Source organism: Lepisma saccharinum, unplaced genomic scaffold (assembly GCF_977018435.1).
Source record: "Lepisma saccharinum unplaced genomic scaffold, izLepSacc3.1 HAP1_SCAFFOLD_532, whole genome shotgun sequence".
Taxonomy (NCBI): domain Eukaryota; kingdom Metazoa; phylum Arthropoda; class Insecta; order Zygentoma; family Lepismatidae; genus Lepisma; species Lepisma saccharinum.
Genome location: NW_028143212.1, coordinates 14,657 through 41,094, shown reverse-complemented (window position 1 = coordinate 41,094; position 26,438 = coordinate 14,657). Strand labels below are relative to the sequence as shown.

Here is a 26,438-nt window from a genome sequence, read left to right as displayed (position 1 = left end):
TTCTGCTCCTTCAAAAGTTATTAGGACCTCATTTCGTATGGCCGTCATTTTGTTTCTTAGCGATTTGGAGCAAATAGGTTAAAATTTCAGATGAGAAAATATAATATTTGGATTCAGCATACCCAAAAACATAATGTTTGACACCAAGATCACTATTTTCTTTCTGCTCCTTCAAAAGTTAATAGGACCTCATTTCGTATGGCCGCCATTTTGTTTTTTTAGCCATTTGAAGCATAAAATACTAAAGTCGAGAGTGGCAAACAAAATATTCGTAATCAGCACATCAAATACATTCAGAAAATGTTGTTTTTTCGCTTTTCCTCAAAAATGCTTCCTACAGTCAGAATTTTCGAAAATTGTCCCAGTCTATAATAAAAAAGCTGAAATCCTACAATCTATCGAATTCAATGTTACAGCTGTGTCAATCCTACTTAACAAACAGCAAACAAGAGTACGTCACGTTTCAGGGAAATACTTCCGATGAATTCGAGGCTTCATCCGGAGTTCCCCAAGGCTCTAACCTTGGTCCCTTATTCTTTCTGATGTATGTAAACGATCTTCATGAACATTTGAATCAATCGGTTAAGCTACTTTTTGCGCAGTTAAAGTGACTGCACCGAGTTACAAGCAGCCATAAAGAGTCTTGTGGGATAGTGCGAAAGCAACAAACTACTCTTACATAGCCAAAATGTTATCAAATGTCATATACTCGAAACACTATACCAATAAAATACGAATATTGTATAAAAAACAAAAATTAAAACAGGTAGAAATAATCAAAGATCTAGGAGTTTTGTTTGATTATAAACTTACATTTCACGCGCACGTTAACTTCATAACAAACGAGGCGTACAGACTTCTGGGATTTATAATGCGTACATGCAAGGAGTTCAAGAGCGCCGGAAGCTTAATGATGCTCTATAATGCTTACGTTAGAGCGAAAATTGAATACACAAGCATAGTGTGTCGCCCTCAAACCCAGCAAAACATGTACAAAATAGAACAAATTGAAATTAAATTCTTAAGATACGTAAAGTACAAACTAGATGGTATATACCCTCAAATGGAATCTCAGATATTTTAACCTAACAACTCTCGACAACAGACGCATCATGCACCAGGTCATTTTCCTCCACAAAATCCTAAATAATCACATTGAAGCTCTCTTCGCTCTGTCACAGCACGATTTCTAAGTCCCCTCAACCAAGTTCCGACCAAGAAAGCAACTCTTCGGCCTCAAACGAAGTAGAACCAACGCACTGGCAATATCACCAATTTGGAACATGTGCAAAACATTTAACGATATCATTAAAAGTGAAAACAGTGTGGAACTATTTTGCCCAACCAAAATATTGAAAAGGAAAACATTAAATTTACATAAATTACGATAAGACCTGTATGTTTCTTAAATGTGTTTTCTGTCTATATATTATATTATATTATATTACATTGATCTGTGCAATTAATTAATAATGTTCTTAACTATTGCATAATGAACGCAATAACTGGGTAATATACCTGTTGCGTTCAATTTCTGAAATAAATAAATAAATAGTATCCCTTGAAACTCCAGGTACATGGATCCTTTCTCGCCTCCCAAATTTTGGACGCAATAGTATCTGCCCATACACCTGCTTTCAAAGTTGTATATTTCCTACTTAGATTAACGCCATTTGTGTTCTTTATAAATTCTCGTTGCATTGAAAATATAACCATTTATCTTGAGATTTACATATAGAAAACTTAATTTTCCTGATGTTCTTCTGTAAAGCGAGTAATGCATTCAGTACTGGTTTCTGACTCCACATCAGACCTTTGACACTCGGACTCTCATGATTCCTCCATACGTTGTTGATTCCACTTGAAAAGACCAATGTCAGAGGCAACATTGTACCGATTAGAGGAAACGAACGTGTATAATTCCTTTGTTGTCATGTTCAGCTTGTTCTCTTCCTTCAACTTCAAGCATTCAGGATCTGCTGGAGGTAAAAGATGACCGTTCTTATTAACTTGAGATTGATTTTCCAAGATGACTCTTCTGACAAGATCTGGATTATCCTTTGCTTTCCTTCCTCTACGTGTCTCTCCACTCGTGCTGTCCTGTTAAAAAAAAAATCAGGTGTAATACAAGCAATTCAAATTTTCATTTCTTATACACAATGTTTAATAAGCGGCTGGGGTAGGTGAGCTGGACAGCGTTTAGCATGCACTTAGAGGTCAAGAAATTTGGACTCTGGATTCTGTCCCTGAAATCCCTGGAGCAAGCGAACAAAACTCTGCCCAGGTAGTAACTAGAGAGGGCTCGACCAATAAACACGCCACAGGGGAAGCGAGTGCATGGTGGGAAAACGCTGCTACAACTGACTGGCATTTGCAGAAGCACGCACTGCTTTTATCCGTTCACTCGCTTTCTGCCCTCATCTACCGTAATGAGCGGCCTTGCTATACAGATTTTATAGACAGAGTGAAGGAAAGTGCAAAGAACCATGTAGTGTTGGTAGAAGGGAGCAAAAACGTTAACGCGGCCAGAATTTTAAAAAAACAAAACAACAAAGGATGATGTTCCGTAAAGTTTCCTTGGCTTGAATAGTCTAAACTTAATTTATTCCTCATAAAATATTGTTATCAATCTTAGCCTACACTCTAAGCTATAAGCCAGAAATATTCTTTGTGGCAATAAAATTGCTTTTATTTTCTAAAGTTTCAGTCAATATAGGTCGACCACAGGTAAATATGTAAATTGAACATTAAATAACCAAGTTTAACAAATAATAACTTGCGACAGCGGTTAAAAATTACAATAGATTACGGATCGAACTTATGCATTCTTTCATCATAGACAACACATTACCTTCCATGTCTAGGATCACGAAGATGTCGCAGTATAACAATTATAAAAAATCGTAAACTCTTCCATGGATTCAATGGAAGGAAATACGAAGATAGGTAACTAATTAAGGTAATTTACTCTTACAATTAAGGGCTCTTATGTGTGCAACCGTAGCAAGCAGGGAAAGAGGCTCGACGTTTAAGGGTCGCTACAATATTCTCTGTGTACTCCTCAAAATTTTGTAAACTTCTCCAGTTATCTGACCGCTAGCGAACGAAACACTGGGGAAAAATATATTACGTCCTCACCAACATCGTAAGAAATGAAACACGCAAAATATGGGAAACCACATGACTCTGCATTAAACTACGTATCTCCTCAACACCTGACTACAGGAACGGAACAAAAATCTTTCTCTTGAGGAAATCATGAACTATGAATTTGGCCCAGTGACTTTAGGACGTAAAATTACATAGTTTGTTAGGCATTTACTGTTATTTGTGTCTGAATCCAACTTTTACGCTAATTCTGGAAATTAAAGAAAATATTTTAACCTTTCTAATTTAATATATATTTATGGGAGCGCTATGAAACAAAACCCATAGGTTAGCAAATTTTCTGCTCTTTCATTTTGCATATCTTCAGTTTTTGTGTACAATGCACCGTTTTCGAGATATTATAATATTTAATTTTTAAGGTGAATTTTTGTCGCCATTTTTTGAAGATGGTGGCGAACCTACACATCAGAGAGAGATATGCCATTCGCAATCGTATTCCTCACATTTCTTCCTACAGAGGCCAGTTTGTTTAATTTCTGTTGCAATTAGTTTCCCAGCCAGCCGACCTTATCTTTCCTCGACTAGCAAAAGGATTTTCATTGAGTGATCCGTGATTTGTTACTCGAGTCCCATGGCTGTTCTATTTCTTTCTGGTAAATTCCTCTTGACCTTATGATGCTGTGTGTGTCTAAACCAGCAATCTACTTCAACCCACAACTATGGGACGATAAGTTTGCCATTAGTATTAGAAGGGCGAGTGACCTTTCGTTGAATCTTGGTGTTGCGCAGCCAAAGAATGTCTGTCTCTTGGGACTGAACCCTTAGGTACGTAAAGTGTATATTAAAATCGATTCCCCAAAACGAAATTTTTAATGTGTGTATGTATGTATGCACGTCTGTGTTTTCATTGTTCATTTAGAATTGTATAAAGCAAAATAATAATAAATAAAAAATAAAGATCATGTACTAAATATTTGATCCCATGAAGCCTCCCTATCCCCCAAGAAAGAATATCTCGACTACTGATTTACTCCGGGGATTCACATTACCGTTATTTAATGTCAAGTAGATAGTTCCCTGATGCATGTACTGTACAACCTTTAAGGCGTTTACAGAATATAATGCGAGGAAGCTCTGGCTGTGCAGCTTCCTTGTCTGTTGTGATACGTTCAGAGAGTGGTACAAAAAGGATTATAAAGAGAAGGCTTCTTGGTTTCCACATCCCTACCTCAACAACGGATACGGGGCAAGTTTGTACTTAAAGTTTTTTTCTGAATTGGTCTTGTGCTTTTTCAGTAAAATATTATTTAAAATAAAAACTCTGGATACAAGACATCTCTGATTTTCACTTCAGATGTAACCACTCCAGTGGTTCTTTGCCTTATTTCGTTCAAACTTGGCATTTGCCAAATACTCAACATTGAAGACGTCATGACCATCGTAAGGAATGGTTATCTCATTCGCTGTCACTCCTGTGGCCATATACCTACCATCAACATCAGGGAATGGTGGTCGAGATGAGAATCACTTAAAATAGAACTAGAAGCTTTGCTTATCTATTGATATATGAAAATTCCGTGCGTCGTCATGCTGTTCATCTGTTTTGTCTGTAGTAATCATGTCAAAAATACACTTAGTTAGCATGGAGTCAGTCACTCCTCTTCCATCTCCAAGATATTCTTCATGGAGCACATCACGTCCCAGTCATCATATCTGACCAGATCCCAGATAGAAAATTTTCTGGTTGTTTTATGAGAAGAATTGTTGTTTTAAGTCCACTTTATGCACAAATAAGCTAATCAGGACTGGACCTACAGTTTAAAGTGGGCTCGAAACCACTGTGCAATATGAATTCACCTGGTAGCTAACCCGAGACCGCTTGATTACAAGGTTGTTTTATTGGGAAATAATCTTTTTGAATAAAGTCAACGTGTTCCTTTGGAGTTATCTTATCTTTCAGACCAAACATATTATCTCCTGCATACAAGTGGCACTAAACTATTTTCTGTAAAGTACTGTATGTAATGATAAAAGCAATTGAACCCATAAATGTCATTAAGTAAGAAAGAACAAATGCAATAAGTTAAGTTTTGTAGAAGAGAAATACAACAAGATGCTTCCGTGAGTTCCGCACTTGCAAAACATGGCGAAAAAAACAAAACATTTCTTGCATCCTAGAAGAATAATGCACAGAACCTTTTTTGTAGAGCATTTTATGTAGACTATTTTCTGTCATAACCTCTTTTGCTGTAAAATGCTTTCCAAGTGAGATATTTGCAAAAAAACTGATTTTGAGCTCCATTTTTTTAAGAAAATGGCGGCCAAATCAGGGGTGGTACAGGGTGCAAAATTAATATGTTGTTAAGAGCCCTTTCAGTAAGATAGTAAAATTTGTTCGAGCTCTCCCCGATTTCTTCCTTATTGACTGACCTACATGTTCACAGGTGCAAGACGAATAAACAACAGTTGAGCAGGAAAGTTTTTAACTTGAGGAGGTAAAAGTCCGACCTACATACCATACCTACATGTGTGTGTGTGTGTATGTGTGTATGCAGTGGCGTAGCAAGAGTTGGGCGGAGCGGGCGTCCGCCCGGGGCCTCGTGCCTTATATGGCCTCGCGTCCCATGGGTTAGATAGGGAAAATGTCATAAATAGACGTGACAAGAAATATGGAACAGGCTGAATTTTGTGGACAATAACATTGAAACGTTGTTTTATCTAGTTTTAAATTCTTTCAAATGTTAGTATAACTCGAATGAATACGTCAAATCAGGGGCGTCACATACAGGCAACCGAGATCTAAGCCTAATGGAGCCAACAAAATGGAAAATTCATCGTCACATTTCTCATTTGAAACATGTACGCAACAATTCACGATAACTTGATTGGACATTTTTGCCATTTTTACCAGTATTTTCTTGAATAAAAAGCACTTTGTTTGTATTTTTTCTTTCTCTTGACCTTTTAATAAGTTAACGATAAAACACCTCCAACGGTCACGAAGCAACTGTGAGGCATTTAAATTCTTGTGTTGGTGGATAAAGGAACACTCACAAAGAACACCCCATGCCCAGCCCGGGATTCGAACCCGGGCACCATGGCTTCGTAGCGTGCTGTCCTAACCACTCCGTCACGGACATTAATATTTTAATTCAGTTTCTCTCACAGCGTGATGATAATGGGTTGAAATAAAAGGCAACTAAGCAGATTTCAACATCCGCTTCGCATCAACAGAATTTCATCCCTTAGAACAACACAAGTCGTACAGTAAAATCAGAATAAAACTAGTAATGAGCAATTCGTCCACTAGTATCTTTGTTATCGGCTGTACAATTATAGAGTTGCAATGTTGTGGTTCAAAGTAACGGAGAAAATAAACTCACCGATAGAGCCCTCCCCCCGTCCCGACCCGGCAATCAGCAACACAGTCGCTTAGGCCAGCCGCACACCGGATCCGACACCAGTCATTTTGTTGCACACCGACTCCAGGGAACGTTTAACGTGGGGCTCTTATGAGCCGCCGCACGCCGGACGAAACATTTGACTCGAGTCACCTCGAGTCACATTGCGACAGCTTGCGACAAAACAGTGGAGGTCCCGGGAATATGGTCTCGGGGGAGCACGATGCGACAAAACGCTCTGCGCATGCGCGAATCCTTTCTTCTCAGCACACCACCTGCGTGACTCATCACTGTATTGTTTGGCAGCACATATATATGTACGTTTGAAAGTGCGATCAAGGTTATGGGTACACCCACAAAATTAAGAATTTTGTATCATCTAGTTTCACCTGGAAGAGCACTTCCCGAGAAGTGCAATGTTTCCAACCCTACAATCGTAGTGTTTCCAACCCCGTATTGCTTTGTCGAAAATGAAACCTTCACGTAAACTTCTTCATTCATGAGTTAAATTATCTTTACAGACTCACGTTACATGTTCCATGTGTTCTGGAGCACTTATTTAACTTTCGGCGGAGAAAATTATGTTATTATTTTACATCTTATTTTTCGCAGCTTCTCCGACGTTTATTGGTTAATCGCAACAATGAGGATGACTGTTGAATCGATGAAATTGATAAACTGACTCTCAAAAAGGAACACACATGCTAAGCCTAGAATCTAGCGCGGAACCTTCGGTGAGTCGACCACACAACACGCTCAATGGGCGGCTAGCCGGTCCTCGTAGCGGAGTGGTTATCACATCTCGCTACGACGCCAGGGGTCCCGAGTTCGAATCCTCACCTGGACATGGATGTTTGTGAGTGTCCATTCACCCAAATCATCACTCATCCCCATCTTTGCATTAGCCAAAAGTAGCACGAAAAGCGAAGTAAAAATAAAGCAAATCAATCAATCAATGGACGGCTAGATTTATCATGGTGATGATGGATATTTTTATTATTATCATCTTTATTTTATTTTACTTCGCATTTATGCTGCTGTTGCTTAATCGCAAAAGGGACACTCATAAACAACCAGGACTCGAACCCTGGAATTTCGGCAGCGAAATCAAAAGCCAACTACTTAACACGATCGGGCACAACGACAGCTAATTCTTGTTAGTGAAATTGTCTCAAGTAGTGTACTTTTACTACCATATGCTTCCATACAATCATGAGACTGCTGAAAATTAAAATGTTAAAATACCTGTCAATAGTTTCTTTTAGGTTGCAATATAAACCCCTAATGCACGAAGCCAGGTTGTGTGAATACGAAACAGAACCAAGTTACTAGCTGTAAAGAGCCTTAATACAAAATCGAGAAAATAACCATTGAACAGTTGCCTTCCGATCCCACGAAATTTTCGGGTTTGAACCCTGGCTTCAGTATTGGTGTTATTTGTATGGCCCCTCCCACAATTTAATCTAAACGTCACTCATCCACATTAGCCAAAAGTGGGAGAAAAGCGACTTAAAATAACAAAGATACAAAAACAAATTTGTTACTAGCTAGCAATTTTTGATCAATAGATGCGCATGAGTTTTGATTTTTGACCCTTTAATGATAAGTTTACGATTATTATTGTTAATATGAATTGCCATCCATCAACAGAAGGACGGACCAATCGATCATTCTTAATTCATGTCGCTTTTCTTTGTAGTATTTATTCTTCCTTCAGATCAGCTTCGAATCCTAAGAAATGTTTGTCTGAATGTTAGTGACTGGTTCCTTCAAGTCCCGCCGCTCTTCCAGCCGGTGCGGGAACAGCCTTTCTGGCAGTAACCCTCTGTCACTTAGCATAGTGCCGGGGCAAAAGTGGCGAAAAGTGGGAGGGCAACTGCCGCCCTCGCCCCCGCTAATCGCCGCCACTGTACAACACACACAGATACACAGCATGTCATCTTACAAACTTTGGTAGCGTATTAAGGCAAACAACTTGTCTTCATAACTTTTTCTGCTGACGTCCCTTGAGAAAGTCTGGAGATTAGACTGAGAGGAAACCGAGACTTCTCTCGTCACATCAAATTTTAAATGAAAAAAAAAATATCCCTGAAAACTCCAAGGTCCGAACATGATCATACAATAAAGTTTTGCGCTTCCCTGGGCGAAAAGGGGAGATAAGAAAATCCCAGTCTGAACTTTTTCTTGGCAGTATGATTTTCAAACCTATCATCGCTCTTACTAATATTTATACAGATAGAGAGAAACATAATTTTCTCGTCACAGGGTCTCTGGCACGATTTTGTCACCTGTGTAATCGTGCCAGAGACCAGTCTACCAGGAAGATTGTAACAAAGAGTACGTCTTGATCACTCAGCTACAGTGTGATTAGCTGCTTACCTTGCATTCATTCAAAAAAATGAGACCAGACTTTGGGTGATCTGCTGTTCTTTACATGCAATTTTTTATTTAACCCAACAATTCTTATTTATTTATGAACGATGTTTTTTGTTTCAACTTTATTATTTACATCTATATAATGATAATATATGACTGACATGGATTTTTTAAAAATTGATACAATATTCCCGTTAATATTTACGTGTCACCTACAAGTGACACTGGGCACTATTGCTAAATTTTTCAAACTTCTCAGTACTTTATTGATAATCACACCAATATAAAACAAAATGTAAAGTTACCCATGCCATGAGGACATGTTTAGAGGATGCGTAGGTAGGTCCCCACACATTCTCGATCTCGACCACTTTTCGAGGTGATGTGATCAGCAGCACGTTACAGCCGCCTATGGCCCCCAGGGGCTGACCCATTGATAATGGTCAGCATGGTCATATTTCTTCTAAGGTCACAGTAGATATACATATCATTGTTCACTTTTTAAAAAAAGAATCATGCATTTTACAATGTTGAATCCAATCCAAATGAAAAAAAAAGGAAAACACTACTTCTTACCCCGATTGATTGATTGATTGAGTTGATGTTTTAAGTCCACTTTATGCATAGTAAAACTAATCGGGACTGGACCTACAGTTTAAAGTGGGATCCGAACCACTATGTGCCTCCACCGGATATCGAAGCTGACGACACTACCACTGCGCCATCGGTGAGGCCCTACTTCTTACCCCGAAAACCAAATCTTAGGGACTTCACATTTTCATCGAAACGATCCACACTACATATGTAAAGGTAAAAAAAGGGTATAGTGCTCCTCTGTGCTTTAGGGGTTAGGGCACCACACTTTCTTGATCTCGGTCGAAGCTGGAGGTGATGTGATAAGCACCACGCCCCTGGCCACCTTTACCCCTCTCCCCCGAGTTTCCTCCAGGTACCCACTTCATACGACGCTGGTCGGGCGCCGGAGCCGCTTGAACTGGTTGAAAAAGTCCCGGTTCTACGCCGCCGGGGATCGAACCCAGGTCTCTCGCATGGTAGTCAGACGCCCAAACGACTTTTTGTTTTAATAAAGGAAAGCCCCCTAAGCGGATGCTTCGCCCATCGCACTTCAGTTACTCATATCATTTCACTTAATTTCTTCTTCAGGACGTTCAGGACAGATAATCACAAACATCCACGTCCGAGCCGGGATTCGAACCCGGGACCCCTGGCTTCGTAGCGCGAAGTGCTAACCACTCCGTGACGGGGGCCGACAACGACTGAGCTGCCTATCTCATATTTGTTGTATTTCTGTACTACAGAGGAACAATCCACTTGAATTTTGTTCCTCTTTCCATCAACTGATCCTACACTGTCTACCTTTGTAACAGGAATGATTTCATGAGAGTTTGGCTTACTATGTTGTTGTCATGCCATCTAACAACAATCATGATGCTGGTTGTTCAGAATGTTATAGAACCACGTTTTTCCTTTTTCATCGATTCTCTAATTTGTATGGGGCAATTCTGTATTCTATTTTCTCGAATAGTTCCTGTTTCACCTTTTCCACGTCCAGTAAATGTTGTTAGTAAGGGAATTCCAGTGAAAGAATTGTCAAAATCAGAGACGGCGCTACAGAGGGGCTATGGGGGGCTGAAGACCCCGAAACCAGGCCTCAGCCACCTGTAGTCCCCCTAGATTTTTGTAGTAAGGTAGATGCATTTCGACCGAAAACGTAAAGAGTAAAATATACATTTTCCATTATAAAACTTCCATTTGGGCAAGTACAATGTTCAAGTAGATTTTCTAGGTTGCTTAGATCGCAAGGTTACTTTATTACAATGTGTTTAAAAATTAAGGGGCCACTGATCATTTTGTACTAAGGAATTGGCTGATTGTTGTTGACATTACATCTAAATATGGTCAATTATTAGCCTCTGTAAATCAAATCACTATATTTCGGAATAGGTCTACAAATGCGACAAATGAATTTTTATAAGTAGGACGATGTTCAAAATCTAAAGAAGCGTCATGTTTCTTTTCCGTTCATTAGTTCCTCATTCGAGTACTGACAATTGCGATGTTCGCTCATTGGTTTCATCGTTATATCTATCCTTATCGTTGCAAATATTTGATGAGCAGAAATACTAAGTTAAAGAATCAAAGAATACACAAACTACCTAATTCCTAAATGCTAAGCATTGGAAATATTAGAATTCTCCTATAGTCTAGCGATAAAATTGCTGCTTTGATATCAAGGGGTTCCGGGTTCGATCCCCGTTGGAGGTAACATTTCTTCTCTCTAGAAGGGATGCCCAAAGGCATAATGGCAATGCCTTCGCCTTGTAATCAAGGTGTGTCGAGTTCGACACCAAATGAAGGTACATTACACAGTGGTTCAGATCCCACTTTAAACTGTAGGTCCAGTCCCGATTAACCTATCTGTGCACAAGGTGAACTTAAAAAATCAATTCAAATCCATTAGAAGCTTTAACTCTCGTCCCGACTAGCCTCTGTGCATATAATTTACCTTAATACAAATCCAATCAAGTAATCATGCAATACGGTGCTAAGATCAGCACGCTTGGGCAATTTTATTACTCGCAGTCCTAGTCCTACATGTTAATTAATTTTAATTTGTGAGGTTATGAAAAAAATTCTACAGTACCACCATACTGGCCAAACATGATTCCGTACAGGAGAATCAATCAATCTTTGAAGCACATCTAAAACTATTGATCCAATTCTGATCAGTATTTATGAATTAATACATTCTGAAATAAAATTATAATCTTCAGCAGTTACTTTCACTAATCAAAATGCTCAGTGTAAGAGTTGCAACTATATTCGTTGCTTTGTATTCAGTGGCGTCGCGTGCGGTTCACATACGGGTGTTCACAATATTTTTTTTATACTGAATGGAGATTTACTCCTCTCCCTTGTAACTTCATCTTCAATTGAAAAAGTAAGAATAACAGTTCAACTTATTTTCAACTATTTCCCACAAAAATCACGCTATATTTGAAGTAATACATTTTTTTATTCAATTAACACCCTTTTTTTAACTATGCAATTTACAATTAGTAATGGTTAGTGCAAACTATTTAGTATAACATGCAATCTCAGGTATGTACAATGCAAGACTACCATACTTCGCAATCTACTTTCTATTACACCGACCATATGTTAACCAACGACATCCATTCAGCATTGAAAGCACGTACATCGTTAGCGGGACAGAGGGGAGGACGTGTCCAGTCCAGAAAAAAAATATTTTGTATGTAAGATATTTGGGAATTATACAGAATGACCTCGCCCCGCCCACAATAACTCGGTTGGGATGCTTATGATTGACGTATCAGTCAATGTGACATTCCATATGTTCCTTCTTCCCTCCTGTTTCGTATTTTCCCTCCTAGCATCATTTTGCCATGGTTCAGAGAGATTGATTTTTGACCATTTAATGCAAGGGTTCTCAAATTTCTTTGCTTCACGGCGCCCTTAGCGTTTCAAGATTTTTCCGCGGCGCCCTGAATGTAGCCCTCTCTAACACTTGCATCAGTCAGTTACTTGTAAGATTGCATGCCTTAAGTTAAAAATTAAACACGTATTTCAAATTCAGAAACATTTCATATGTAAAAATGTAATAATTAAGCACATATTTGAAACATCCATAGCACTGACTAACAATTCAGTGAAAATATTGGAACATTTCGCAGCGCCCCTGCGCCCCTCAGGATGCCGCGGCACACTCTTATTATTAACATATTTACCCGTCGTTGCCTTCTAATCGAGGGGTCCTCGGTTCGATACCCGTGGAGGAACATAGTTATTCGAATCCCACTTAAAACTGTAGGTCCAGTCCCGATTAGTCTTACTGAGCATAAATTGGACTTAAAACACCAAAAAAATCAATCAAACATATTTACCATCCTTGATCTTATGCATTGCACGAAACTAATCGTTCCAGAGGCAGTCTTTTTGTATAGCTATGTGCAAATGGTAACAAACGCCCAGAATGTGTCCGTTGCCCATCCATGCTTCGAGTGAATTGTTCAATTACAAGAACTGTCCGATGAAAAAAGAATAACAATTCTCTTTTAGATATATTAAAATATTTTTTAAATGTATCTGTTACAAACAAGACTACTTACTGATTTGTCCGAATAAGTGGCCAAAGAACACACTCTAAATATGCACTTTCAATTATACATTTGCACATGAACTCCCTCCTGAAGGATAACCGGCCGAAGCCTATAATTGAGCTCTAGATATTACACAGAAAAAAATAAAATTCTCACTGTGGGTCGAGTAATTGAACGCCACACACCGACGCACAATGCACTTAATAATGATATCAAGAGAAACTAAATTCTACATTATGCTGGCACTTACCTTTATAGAGGATACAGTTCCTTTAGTAATTTCTGTTGCAACCACTGTGGTGAATTTTACTTGTATTCTACCTCTTGTACAATGTAGAGGTCCGGCTGGTGAGGGCCCATCCTTTTTACTTCAGTTCGTTCTGCTTCGCTCATTCGCGAAAATGGAGTTTCTTTCAACCTCCTAACAGTATTCATAGTGTACAAAACACAACACAACACTACACTACACACACAAACACGGCACAACACACACACACACACGCACGCACGTCTGAAAGCCAATGCACATAAGGTCACCCAACCGCTTGCCAATAGATATCGCGCTCTCCAACAGTCGACACCACTCTAACCGCGTTTTGCCGGTTGCCGCCAAAGAGCATAGGCTTTTTTATTGCCCCGCAAAAGGAAGGGAACTTGACCTTTCCAAAAATAACGTGTCCCTTGCAGGTCTCCCACAGCAACAGTGTTGCCAACAACTGAAACGCAGAAGTTGCTAAATCTTCAACATGCGCTAAAAGTTGCTGAATCAAATTTACTGGTGAAAAATGCAAAATATATTTTTAAAAAGTGCTGTAAAGAACAACTTACATCAGGTTTATTCCAACCAATAAATTAAATTTCAGTGTTTGTGCGTTTATATGTACATTTCTAACTTCAAAGAAGAAAATATTATGTGTAGCAAAAATGCATCTCTAGTATTCTGAAAGTTATATTTTGTTCTTCACAATAAGCATATTCCAATAACGTAGAGAATAGTAAAAATAATTTACTAACATCAATTAAATTTTTTTACGGTAACAGCTATTTAGGCCTAGGACTCCATACTATTCTGAGTATAGTTACCAGAAAAATGCGCGTTCAATTGATGTAAATGTAGTCGGCACTTTCCTTTGCAATTTAATTCGGTGAGAGTTCTTCTTTTTTTTTGCATTAAAAACGTCGATTACTAAAAAAAAAGTTGCACAGTCTGAATGGCCCTTAGCCGCACATGCGCAAATCATATAAACCTTGAAAGATATGTAACTCCTGCAGACTAGTTTCTAAAGAAAAGTCGCTCGTCACTATTCCGTGAACTTTAGCGCCCACTGTAATTTAAAATCCGCCAGGTTTAGCGACTTCACACTAAAGTTTGCAACTATGTAGTGCAGACCGTCTCGAGTCCCCCTAGGCATGCCTTGTATATGCTGCACTCTGGTGCCGAATGCAAGAAGTATTGCCGCTTGAATCCGGGCTCCCAGCACCATATGTTCGCACAGCCCAGTGAACACTTCCGCGGTATAGTGGCCAACAGCCCGTTAGCTGCCAGTTCACAAAACACAACACAGCAATTGTGTTCATCGCAACCGTGCAACACAGGAGTCAGTGTTACCAACTATCTAAAAAAGTTATCAGACGTGAAAGACGTCAACTCCGAGTAAACTGTGTGTATATATTCGAACATCAAAAAAGTATTTTTTTCAATTAAATATATGTGTGTGTGTGTGCATTTAATATGTACGTAATTTAAAACATATACATGAGTGTTCACTTGCTCATGCGAACATTATCACGCGACGCGCCTGTTTGTATTTATCTTCCAGTGGAGGTGAATTTGTAGTGAAAATATTTTTGTTCCTTGAGAGTGCCACCTCTTAAGTGGATGGTATTTCTCGCATCCTCTCCATTTTTAACCATAACTTCTGAATTCCAGTCATTGAACAAGACTTTCAACATGAACGAAAAAATGGTATAATTAACATGATTTCCATTCAAGGGTGATGTTGTTTACTTGATGCCTACTTTATTAAGTTAGTGCCACTTTTCTGAAGCACGAAAAACTACAATCTTTCGCCACTTCCTACTGTTGTGATTTGGACAGTTTAGAGTTATGACATACTATGAGGCAAAAATGATCTAAAATAAAAACCCTTCAGCAGCTGCACAATGATTGAAACATTCAAAAGTGCCTTTAACGAACTTTATGAGCTTCGCGTTATTGAAATGTGCATACCCCCATCAACAACTGCTTGCGTCAAATCAAGTGTTACCTTCGAATTGGTAATGAGGGGTTGAGTGCTCTATATAATCTGTCCTTTGTGAAAGAGCTTGCTTGTCAAGAGCCTCCCCAATGGCGTAGTAGTTTCGTCACCGCCTTGTAATCAAGGGGTCCCAGGTTCGATACCCGGTGGAGGCACATAGTGGTTCAGATCCCACTTTAAACTGTAGGTCCAGTACCGATTAGCCTATTTGTGCATAAAGTACACTTAAAACTCAATATAATAAAAATGACTTGCAAAATATTTGGATTTAACAAGGTTGTAAGGTTAACGAAAACAGATGTATCTTATCGTAGAGTTTTGCTGTGGTTATTTTCTTATTTGAGCAAAAAATAGTCACACCTTTTACATAGAAAGAGTGTTACGTGTAGTATTTATACGTATATCCAGCTAGTTGATAATAAGTGTAGTTTCTATGGTGTATTTTTTTCACTGTTTATATGTATAGTAAGTCTGCGATATTATTGTTTCGATAATGGCTTACGAAAAGAAAACAATACAATTATTGCATTTTATTTGACATAAAAGATTCGTGCCCATGGAACAAAATACAACATAACATCTCATCTTTGGATCTGACTGTAAAACATGTCACTGGTAAAATTATACCCTAGTAAAGTATTACGTAAGTAACTTTTAGCAGATATTAATTAGCCCCCCTAAAATTTGACTCCAAAATATGTACCCCCCTTTATTTTAGGCTGGTGCCGTCACTGGTCAAAATATAACAATTAGTTATAGAGCTCGACGCAAGAGTGGATCACTGTGCAACGGTACGGCACCATTATGGTAAAGCATTAAGAAACAAAATATTAAAAAATGATTTTTTTTTTGTGTTATAACTTGTATTTTTAATGATATTTCGAAATCAGTGCACCTGTAGGTGCCGCTGGAATTGACGGGTTAAAGTCGTTTCTAAAATGTTCTTTTGATGTTTTTGTATTTTGTAACAGAGATTGAACTTTTGTAGGATACTTTGGACTACAAGAAAGTCAAATTTATGCATTTTTTCCCTTTAATCCCAATATCCAACTCGCGTAATATATCAAGTTACCATGTTTAGATACTATTTGTGCTTTTATTTTAGATTTTTGTGAACAATTGTCTTTACTAAATTGATGCTAATAAAATTATGCAATAAATATGAGAAAACCGTTTAAGCATCTCAAAGTATCATAATTTTTTAATGAGCTTCAAAATTAAGAAACTTTTTTTGAAAGATTCACGCATTTTTTTTAACCAAACTCTCATTTTTTTAGAAAGTACTTCAAGTCACGATACGACCTTTTCAAAAGGACCAAAAATTGTCCTGAAACTGTTGTCACTTTAATTTTGAAATTGATTGTTGATTCTTAACAAAAGGAAATCATGGGCTACATAGTATATAGCCCGACTATTGTGTAAAAAATGCCCGCGTGCCTGTTCTAGGGTTAATATTTTGTAGACATTTGCTCACTACATTTTTGTTGAGTAAAATTGAGCCTATTTTGAAGATTTATACAGTAATATTACAACTTCTAAGTTTTCAATAGACTAGCGGCGGCGATTAGGGAGGGGGAGTTGCCCCCCTTTTTGCCACTTTTACTCCCGCACTATGCTAAACCTTATGTATCAAGAGAAAGTAAACTGTTCTTGCCCCCCACTCCCGAACCAGTTTTGGCATTTTGCCCCCAAGTTTTGGAACCCGCCACTGAATAGACTTATTTCTTCTCTTCCATGTTTGTCTCCCTGGAAATTTGCCGATCTTGGCGGTGGGTCGGTTCGCCCCATCCCCCTTCCACCGGCCCTGCATGCCTGATATCTCTAAAAACTCGTATATTTCGAATGGTGAAATTGTAGTGTGAAAATATGGATGAGGCGAGCCATGAAAGTGGTCTCTGATATGTGCATCCTGAAATAAATAAGCACAAAAAAGACGAAGAACTGTTCATCTACAAGCGATGGCTGTTCATGGAAAGTAGGCAAAGCGAATCCAGTTTCTATTTACACAGTCAAGTCAAGTCTGAATTTGACAACGTCAAGGTATTTCCAATTCAATTTCATAATTTGTAAAAATAAATAATAAAGTAACCTGTGGCGAGAGGAAGATAAAATATGAGTTTTTATGACTGAAGCGCATACTTACTCTCAGTGGCGGCCGGCGGCAACTATGATGGGTAGTGCCAACGTGATCAAGAAATCGAAAAAAGAAACCCCTCCGCAATGTCCCCCCTCTCGCCCCCTCCTTGAGGTTTCGCCACTGGCAAACTGTTTATCCTCGTTTGGTAACGTGAAATACAATATGTGTTTAAGTAATAACGTACTAATCCGATTCATCTTCACTCACTAACCTATCTTTATACACTACAACACTTCCCTAAAAATATAACAATTACAAGAGGAAAGGAAAAACAACTCCTATCACCTTCTCCTCCCCCATGCACACGTATTCTAACTGGATGTCGAAAATATCTTTGTTATGAAAATAAATTGCCGAAATGCCAAAGGAAACTCGCATCATCATAGGATTTTTTACTTTTATATTTTAAAAAAGTCTGGATGGCCCTCTTAGTGCATGTATGTATCAGGGAGTCGTAACGTACCCAATTTGCGTTACACGGTACGTTCCATTTTGTAGGAGGAAGAGTATGGTTCAGCTGCTGGTACCCATGGAACGTAACGAAATGCAATATGTTACAGACTGACGTTACAGAGAACGTAACAAAATGTATTATGGTAGATATTAACGTTATAAAGGAACGGAACGAAATGAGCACATTGGAACATAACGTAATATGCAATATGGTATATACTACCGTTACAAGGATACAAGGAACGTAGTAACGAAATGCATTGTGGTATATACTAGCGTTACAAAAAAACGTAACGAAATGCAACATGGTAGTAAATAACGGTACATAGGAACGTAATGAATGCAATCCTCCGTAACGGAACGAAGTGAAAGGCAATATGGTTAATTAACGTTACATAGGAATGTAACAAAATGTAAACCACTGTAGCGGAACGGAACAAAATGCAGTTGGGTACATACCATCTGCATAAGGAACGTAAATAAATTCAGTATGGTAGATGTTAACGTTACAAGGAAAGAACAATTCACAAATGTTTGCTAGTAACGTTATAGGTGCGTGACAAATATAATCTATTAAACATCAAGGAAGAAAAAGGAATAGCCCAAATCTCTTGCCATTCATTGGAACATTGCGAAAAATAACTCAGTATATTGTGTGGGATTAATGTTTCGTTAAAAATATGGTTGTTTGTAAATTAATGAATTTCCACCAGGGTTGTTAAAGGATCAGGAATTTTAAATCAATTCAATTCAGGTTCAGCAGGGAATATTAGCAAGCATAAATGGATCTGGACCGTAAAGAGCCTTTTTATGTTTAAGGTATTTAAATAAGTTCCAGGAACCTTTTTTCTGGATCAATTGAAATACGGCACAGGGTCCTTCGTTCCGGATCAATTTAAAGACGGTCTAAGTTCCATATTTGAAATGAAACAATACGCAACTTGGACCGAATTTACACTGTGATAGAACAGGTTCCGGTATTGTTGCGGAACCCAATAGAACCCATTAGTTGATGGGTTCGTGGACGTTTAAAAACCCTGATTTGAAAATTACATTTTTGGCTCGAAATTGAATAAACCTTCCATGTAGTGTAGAAATGAGTAGCCATAGGCGTGCGCACGAAGTCCAAAGGGGGGGTTAATGCCCCGCCCTAATCATGGACGTCTGCAGATATTTTCGACGGAGGGAGAAGCGAGGTATTTTTCCATGGGGCATATTACCCCGATAATAGTGTTGCCCCCTCAAGAAACACCACTTGAATTCGAAATTATCGCATTCCTGCATACCCATTATAATAATTAATGTAAATTACTATGACTGGAATCAAATTATACGTGTGAAATATATACTTTTAGCTGACATTCGTTTTCTAAAGGAGAGAGGTGGCCATCCGCACCCCCCTTTCAGATTTCCATGCCCCTATATTATTATACTTTAATCCAGAAATTTAGGGGAGAGGAATTTTATCGCCGGTTATTAAACTATATTATGCTCTTGAAGAAAATGAAGTATTTTTAAGCCAATGAAAGTTCACAAAACAACTACGGCTAAAGAAGGTGCAGTGGCGCAACCACAGGGGGGGGGGGAGATTGGGCCTCAACCTTGGACGGAAATCAATTCTAAGGGGTAAGGTTGCAAACATTGAACTATGGAAAGAAAGGTTGCAGAATCTAAGAGTTGCAGGACAAAACGATACTAAAGACGGATTTAGTTTTCACGTCTTTCGTGCATTATTTCTTCCAGACGGTCAAGAGCATCTGCAAGGAGGCACAGAAGGGCAATTGCCCCCTTTCGATTTATATCTTTATACAAATGTAAATAAAGTTATATAAAATTGTCTAGCTCGTTTCGCTCGCAATATCGCCCGACCCTGTGGCCGAGTGGTTAGCACATCGCGCTGCGATGCCAAGGGTCCCGGGTTCGAATCCCGGTCGGGCTTGGTTGTTTGTGAATGTCCATTCATCAAATTCATCATTTCATCACTCATCCCCATCTTCGCAAATTAGCCAAGAGGCACAAAACGCGAAGTAAAATAAACTAAATCAATCAATCAATCAATCAATCGCTCGCAATATCTGCTTTTCTTACAGTCTTGTCAATTTCAAACCCTTAGCTATAGTGGAACCATGAGCAAAACAACCTGCGCAGACCCACGACTCCTGTACACCATACTCCCGCTTGTAGGGGAGGGGGAGAGTGGACCATGCTTCCTTATGGCCAGAGGTGGAGGGAAGAAGGGAAAGCTGCGCGGGGACTTTTCGTCCCAAGGTTTTTTTCCTTGTGGTCGATGTATAGGGGACGGCGGCAGTCAGCCCTGGACGCCGAACGATGTAAATAGAAAAAAAAAATGTAAAAGAGAATGTCATGGGCCTCCATGATTTTTTTGCGCCATATTAAATCAATATTGTTTTCAGTTTGCAAAAATTTGGATCTAAAAGTTTTCTTGATCGCTTCGCTAGCAATTTATTTTCTGTAATGCATTGTAAATTACCAGAGGGAGAAGTAACAAGAAGTAAGTACGTCAGACTATTACAAACAGTTGAGTCTTAAATGTATGAACAATTGTTTGGGGGAGAAGAAGCGCACACATTTCAGAGGCATATTTTTTGTTGTTTGTTGTGGGGCGAATTAATTCATTATGTAATGTATTAATATAGGCTATATAAATTGTGTACGTATAATAATAGTGCCATTATTACTACTATTATTAATAGTTTATCCAAGTACTCCCCCCGCAGACAAGAATTTGTGGTTACTCCTCTGAGGGGGTGCATCATTTTCTATGTAATTGAAAACTAGCGCGCTTCGTTCTCTGGCAAATTTCTTAAAAATAAAAGTAAGGACATTTTGAACAGGACACTTAATAACATAATGGCGATGTCTTCCATTCCTAACTCCCAGGTGTGGGCAGACGTTGTAACATGCACTTTTAGTGACCATTGATTTCTACCATAAATTGCTACTACTAGATAGTGAACATAGAAGTGCATGTTTGGACACACGCCAGAGATTGTGCTTATGGCAATGGTCATCGTTAGTGCTCGAAAGTTGATGTGTGTGTGTGTTCAGTAGACTTTCAGCTATGCAATTGCGGGCGCGCACTTATGTGTGTGTAACAAATTTACTTTGTTTTTATATAGTCTTGTGCAACGTACGCATACTGTACTTTAGCGAGGACAAGAATTTACATGACCCCAACTCAGCCATGCAAAAATTAAACTTTGATAGTTATTGGAGCCCATTTTAATATTACAATTGTGGGTTCAGTATTTTTGAGGTATCGATAAGACATGTGGAACGACTGATTCTAACAAAATGAGTCAAGTTCAAAAGATATGTGGATGCTATTTGTCATCTCCATTTACATTCCATGCTGTTACACGGGATGATTTGGTAGTAGAGTGATTGACTATTCGGTTTCCATTCTTCAAAAACTCATTGTCCAGAACATTAGAAAGTAACATGCTGATTTGGATACACACACAGGCAGACACGTGCGTCCATCAAGGTAATTAATGTACATTAATTTGCATTTGCGTGCGTCTTTTGATAATTTATCAGATGCCATGCAATAATTACTTAGACAAGATAATGACAATGATGTTGCCATTTTTTGATATTTTATTAAGAGAATTTTATAACAAGAGAACTAAACTTAACCTTAGGAAGTAGCGTGTTTGAAAAACAAGAATTGATTTTAGGTTAGATATTAGGAGGCTAACAGTAACGTCTGTTATTGAGTGGTGTTCCTGAGTAATTTGCTCTAAATGTTACATTTTGAGGTACATTCTAAAATGGCTGTCAAATTTATCATAAAAAATCTAAAAATTTACACTAATCTCTCACAAAGAAATAGATATCATGGGAATTAATACAATAAAAAAAATTAGGATTTGTTCACCAACCAAGGAATAACAATATTTGCCATATATTCAACTCCCTACAACATCGAAGCTCAATTTTTTTTAAAAAAATGTAAATATACATATATTTAAAGTATGCATTCGTACTGTATAAGCATAAGAATAGAACGGAGGTTCTGAAAAGTATATATTGAAACAGTTTTTAAAATTTTGTTGAATATCTTTATTATTCTCTTAATCATTCCAAGGTAAATTCTAAAACAAGGGGAAAAAAAAGACCTTATTACTTAAAAAACTAGAGAAATTTTGTATCTTTCAAAACAAAGCAAATACACTGTCATTTCCTTCAGGTGTCAATTTAAAACTAAACAGAATTCCACAAATTTGACATGAATAAAAATATATTTCATACTCTTGTATAACATCAGTATATCTGTGCAATTTTGTGAACAGGTAAGACAGCTACTCAAAACTAAATGTATTAATTACTAGGAAACATTAAACAAGTACGAGCAAAATTGTTCTTTTAATTAAATTACTTCTTATGGAACCTCTGAAAAGATTTTCTTTGGTTACAGCTACTTATGTATAATGAACTATAAGATCACAAAAAAATCAAGTAATTATATACATTATTAATCTAGACAGTAATATTCCCCACATTTTCAACATGTTGTACAAGATCTTTCTGTGGTGTATCATTGGATTCCACAAAGTTTGCTACAATGTTTGTAGTCAATTCTGTGCTGCTATTTCTGAGATTGCTTTTTAATGAAGATTTAGTTAGATTTTTTTTCATGAAAATATAATTATTTCTAATAACAAGTATGTCATCAATAATTTCGGTTGCCATATTACACCTGAGTGGGTTTAGTATGAATTTCAGAGATGAAAAGAGTCTCTCGACACTAACTTGTGTTGCAGGAGTAGAGAGAACAATACAAGCCAAAATGTACAATTCGGGACAACTTGATTTTCTAATTTCCCAGAAATTTAGAACATTTTCAGTCCTTTTCAGTCTTCGAGTTGAAACAAAGTAAGTGTCCAATAATGACGCAATATTAAACTTTGGTGCAGATATGGTATTCCGCCGCAATAAATCTTGTTTCTTTAAGTAGTTTGTGACATGGTCACTGTCATCATCTTCAGTGCTGGAATCTTCTTGTTTCTTTACCTCTCCACACACTGATAAGGATTTCATGTGTTCAAGTCTTAACCACAACTTCTGGAGATACACCTTCGCCACATGGATGTTTTCTTCACTTAAAACAGAAAAGTACCTGGGATCCATGTAAATAGAAGCAAGAAATCCTGGATACTCAAATAATGATGGAAGTCTCTCTTCGTTATTGACATATAATGCTTGTTTTTCTCGTTTGTCCATGCCCTCTACTATGTGGCGTGCAAGGTCTGTGTTGATTGTTGATGTTTTAAGGCGACACTCCAGCCATATCCCGTAGAAGTCGCCAAGTAGAAGCTGTTCTTCTTGCAGCCTCTTTGTGGCTACTTTGGCTGGTTCCAGTGACGTCAAAATAGCCTCAATGTATATCCAGTCTTCTTGCTTTATTTTAACTTGCTCTTGATAGTAATCCCCTATGAACTTTTTAAGTGTAAAAAGTGACTGGAGCATATCATTTGTGCTGTTCCATCTTGTCGGGACATCAAGGGATGGTACCGGCAGTGATTCTGCATTCAATTGACGCCGTGCTGTAGGCGATCGTAAGACACGGCATGCTGCTTGACATGTCACAATAATATCCTTAACTTCAGGAATGGAATTGAGAGCATCATTCACGACTAAATGAAGAGTATGCGACGCGCAACGAACGGATTGGAGACGATAATCTTTACTCGTCAATTCCATTTCAATATCTTCATCTTCGTAAGTGTCTTGAGAAATATTAGACATCTTTGTTTCTTGATCTTCCCCAATAAGTTTCCCGGCTTTAATCATGTTTGCTCCAGTGTCTGTAGTTAAACTATATATATTCTCCACGGGCACATTATACTTATCCAGAATGTTCAACAATTCGTAACGCAAATTGCTACCTGTTTGAGACACAAATAACTCTTGAACTGACAAAGTACGCAATTGGAGAGCCCCATTTACAACAAACTGGACGTTGACACCAAAGAATGATCGTCCATTTTTCGAAGTAGAATCAACTTTTAGATGTATCAATTTTCCCTCCATTTCGCCGCGTATTGTTTCTCTGATCTGCTGGGCCTGACTGAATAGCATGTTCCGTACACCTTCCTTGTTCACGATAAACCTGCAGAGAATAAAATTTGCTTTAATCCTTAATTGATAAGTTGTTTCTTGATTTTTGACATTTTCAAGACATTTGTTTCAAACCCAAAATAGAATTAAAATTCTTAAAAATATTTTTCAAATAGTATGAATTAATTATATTATCAAGCTTTCATCAACTAGGCAAATGCTACAAATATGAGAAAGCAGAACACTTTTTTGGTGAAAGTGAAAAAGATTGTTATTTAAAACCATAATAGGTTAACCTCTATCAGTGTGTCTAGAAACTAACGCAGCTTGCATGCAATAAACAGTGTTATTTGATGCAATCAACGCTCTTTAGTAAAGTTTGAACTAATGAGGAAGTTATAACACCACCCTCCCTGGTCACAGCACTGGGCTTTGGCAATAGGTCTTTTTGCTTCATTCAGATATACCTAAGGCTGTGAAAAGGATATATGTGACACCTATATTTTTTTTATTTTCTAAAATATATTAACAATAGTATATAGGGGATATCTAAATAAGTTGTACTGCATGCTCAGTTCCATCCAGCACTGGAAAGCTACAGAATGTTAGCATAACCTGTCTCTAGGCATATGGAGTACAGTGAGTTTGTTTTGTCTCTGCGCAGAGTTAGCACGTGATATGGGACAGATGCCGGCATTTTCGTCCCGTAACGTCTAGCATGCAGACAATTATACAGTATTTATATTACATATTCCGACCTAACCTGTGTTATAAGAGTTTAAAACGAACGCACTGTATATGTAACAACTTTGTAAAATTGAGGAAAATTTGACATAATATTTGAAAACTTTATATTAATTAGTTTTGTTTGAGTGTACAAAAGTGTGTTAAATATCATTTGATGAAAAAATGTGTCTCATACATATCAGTCTTCAGAAAATTACTTTTCCAGACAGTTATACTTAGTTTACTTATTCAAAGAGTAACTGTTGCAGTTGAAATTACTCATGATTATGTCAGTGAGTAACTAGTTTTACAGTTATTTGAAAAACTAACTTAACGTAATTGCATTCCTTCTAAACATTGTAAGGATATACAGAACTCTCTACCTTCATTACATGAGGCTGGATCAATAAAATCAATGTATTTGAAGTAACCTGAAATGAATTTCTAAGGAATTCTAACTAAAGAAGGTAGCTGTAACCGTAGCAGAGTTTCATTTTTGCAATAGATGTAACTTTATGACGTTACTTTTACTATTCTTTAAGACAAATTTTTAACTTTAAAATTTGTAGCGTTGGGGGAAAAAGTTAAATTTGGCAACACTGTTTCAACTATGGGCTCCCGCGTAGCCAAATTATTAGTGATTTAACATTTGGCGCTAGCGGTCCAGGGTTAAATTCCTGGTGGGAGCCCTCCAAAATTTCAGTCCTGCCCAGCTACGCGAGGACAGTAGTTGAGCTAGTTAAGGAGTGGGTTCTGTCTTGAAAGCCAGAAATAGCTGCGATGGACTATGCGCGGACCAAGCGTCATCCTTTGAAAAATCAGCTTAGAGTTGTTGGCATTTGAATAATTAGTCTTGTTTGTATACGTCAAATTGATTTAAGGGCCTTTCTCTTAGAGGGGTAGTTTAGCTTCCAACTATTTCTTTTCTGGACGCTTTTGTTTCCTTTTTTTTTTTTTTCGGAATCTCCTACTAAGGCAAGAAAGCTGGGCTTCGTTCCATTTTGAATTTAGGACATCCACGCTTTGTTGCAATTCGTCATTTCTAGTTGCTCATTAAAACTTCAGTGTTTGGTTTAATCTTGATTGTTGTCATAATATTACAATGCGATGACATACCACAGACATAAAATCCAAAATAAAATTTCTTAAATATTTATTTTCTTGTAATTAATGATCATTGGGTGTGTTCAATTTTTCGCAATAAAATATCCAACAGAAAGTAACTGCAAAAGTAAGTTATTCTTTAAATTGAGTAGCTGCACCGAACCTACTTTTTGAACCAAGCAACTGACTCGAGTAACTTTCCGAACACTGATTAAGACTGTCCGTTACTAACAATGAAAATAATTTCATTCGTATACAATGTGAACATACTAAGGAATACATGTAAAGGACAATCTGACGACATTGATGAAAATACGCACCTGTCAGAAGCTGGCATCGCTTCCAAAAGAGGATTCACTATATCTTGAAATGCTTGGTCATTCATCAGTGAAAAAGGACGTCCGTGCTCCGAGATGAGTCGATGCAAGACTGCCTGAGGATGTCTGCGGTCATCTTTACATTTAGGAGAATATTGGCTTTCGGATTACTAGAGATAGCATTTCTCATTTTCTTCTTCTGCAGAAATGACAGCTTATCTTGATGCCTCCGCTTGATATGTTTCTCTAGGTTACCACTATGATCTCCCTATAAAGAAAATAGTTTTATTCATACTGAAAGAATTAATATCAAAGTAAAATCTATGTGCGAG

General features: G+C 37.9%; 1 protein-coding gene across 1 annotated transcript; it reads right to left on the bottom strand.

The window, feature by feature from the left end:
* Positions 1-1,830: 1,830 nt before the first annotated feature.
* LOC145982993 (uncharacterized) lies at positions 1,831-26,182 on the bottom strand. Its single transcript, XM_083116277.1, has 3 exons — positions 26,110-26,182; positions 22,865-24,011; positions 1,831-2,100 (listed from the first exon to the last, which is right to left on the bottom strand). Exons 1-3 carry the CDS (start codon positions 26,172-26,174, stop codon positions 1,831-1,833), a joined length of 1,482 nt encoding a protein of 493 aa, XP_082972403.1. The 5' UTR covers positions 26,175-26,182.
* Positions 26,183-26,438: the final 256 nt, after the last annotated feature.

Coding starts and splice junctions, on each gene's coding strand:
- LOC145982993 (XM_083116277.1), bottom strand. CDS start 26,174: ATGAATGACCAAGCATTTCAAGATATAGTGAATCCTCTTTTGGAAGCG. Junction 24,012..26,109: donor GCGATGCCAGCTTCTGACAG/GTGCGTATTTTC, acceptor TATTCTCTGCAG/GTTTATCGTGAACAAGGAAG. Junction 2,101..22,864: donor AAGATGATGACAGTGACCAT/GTCACAAACTAC, acceptor TTTTTTTAACAG/GACAGCACGAGTGGAGAGAC.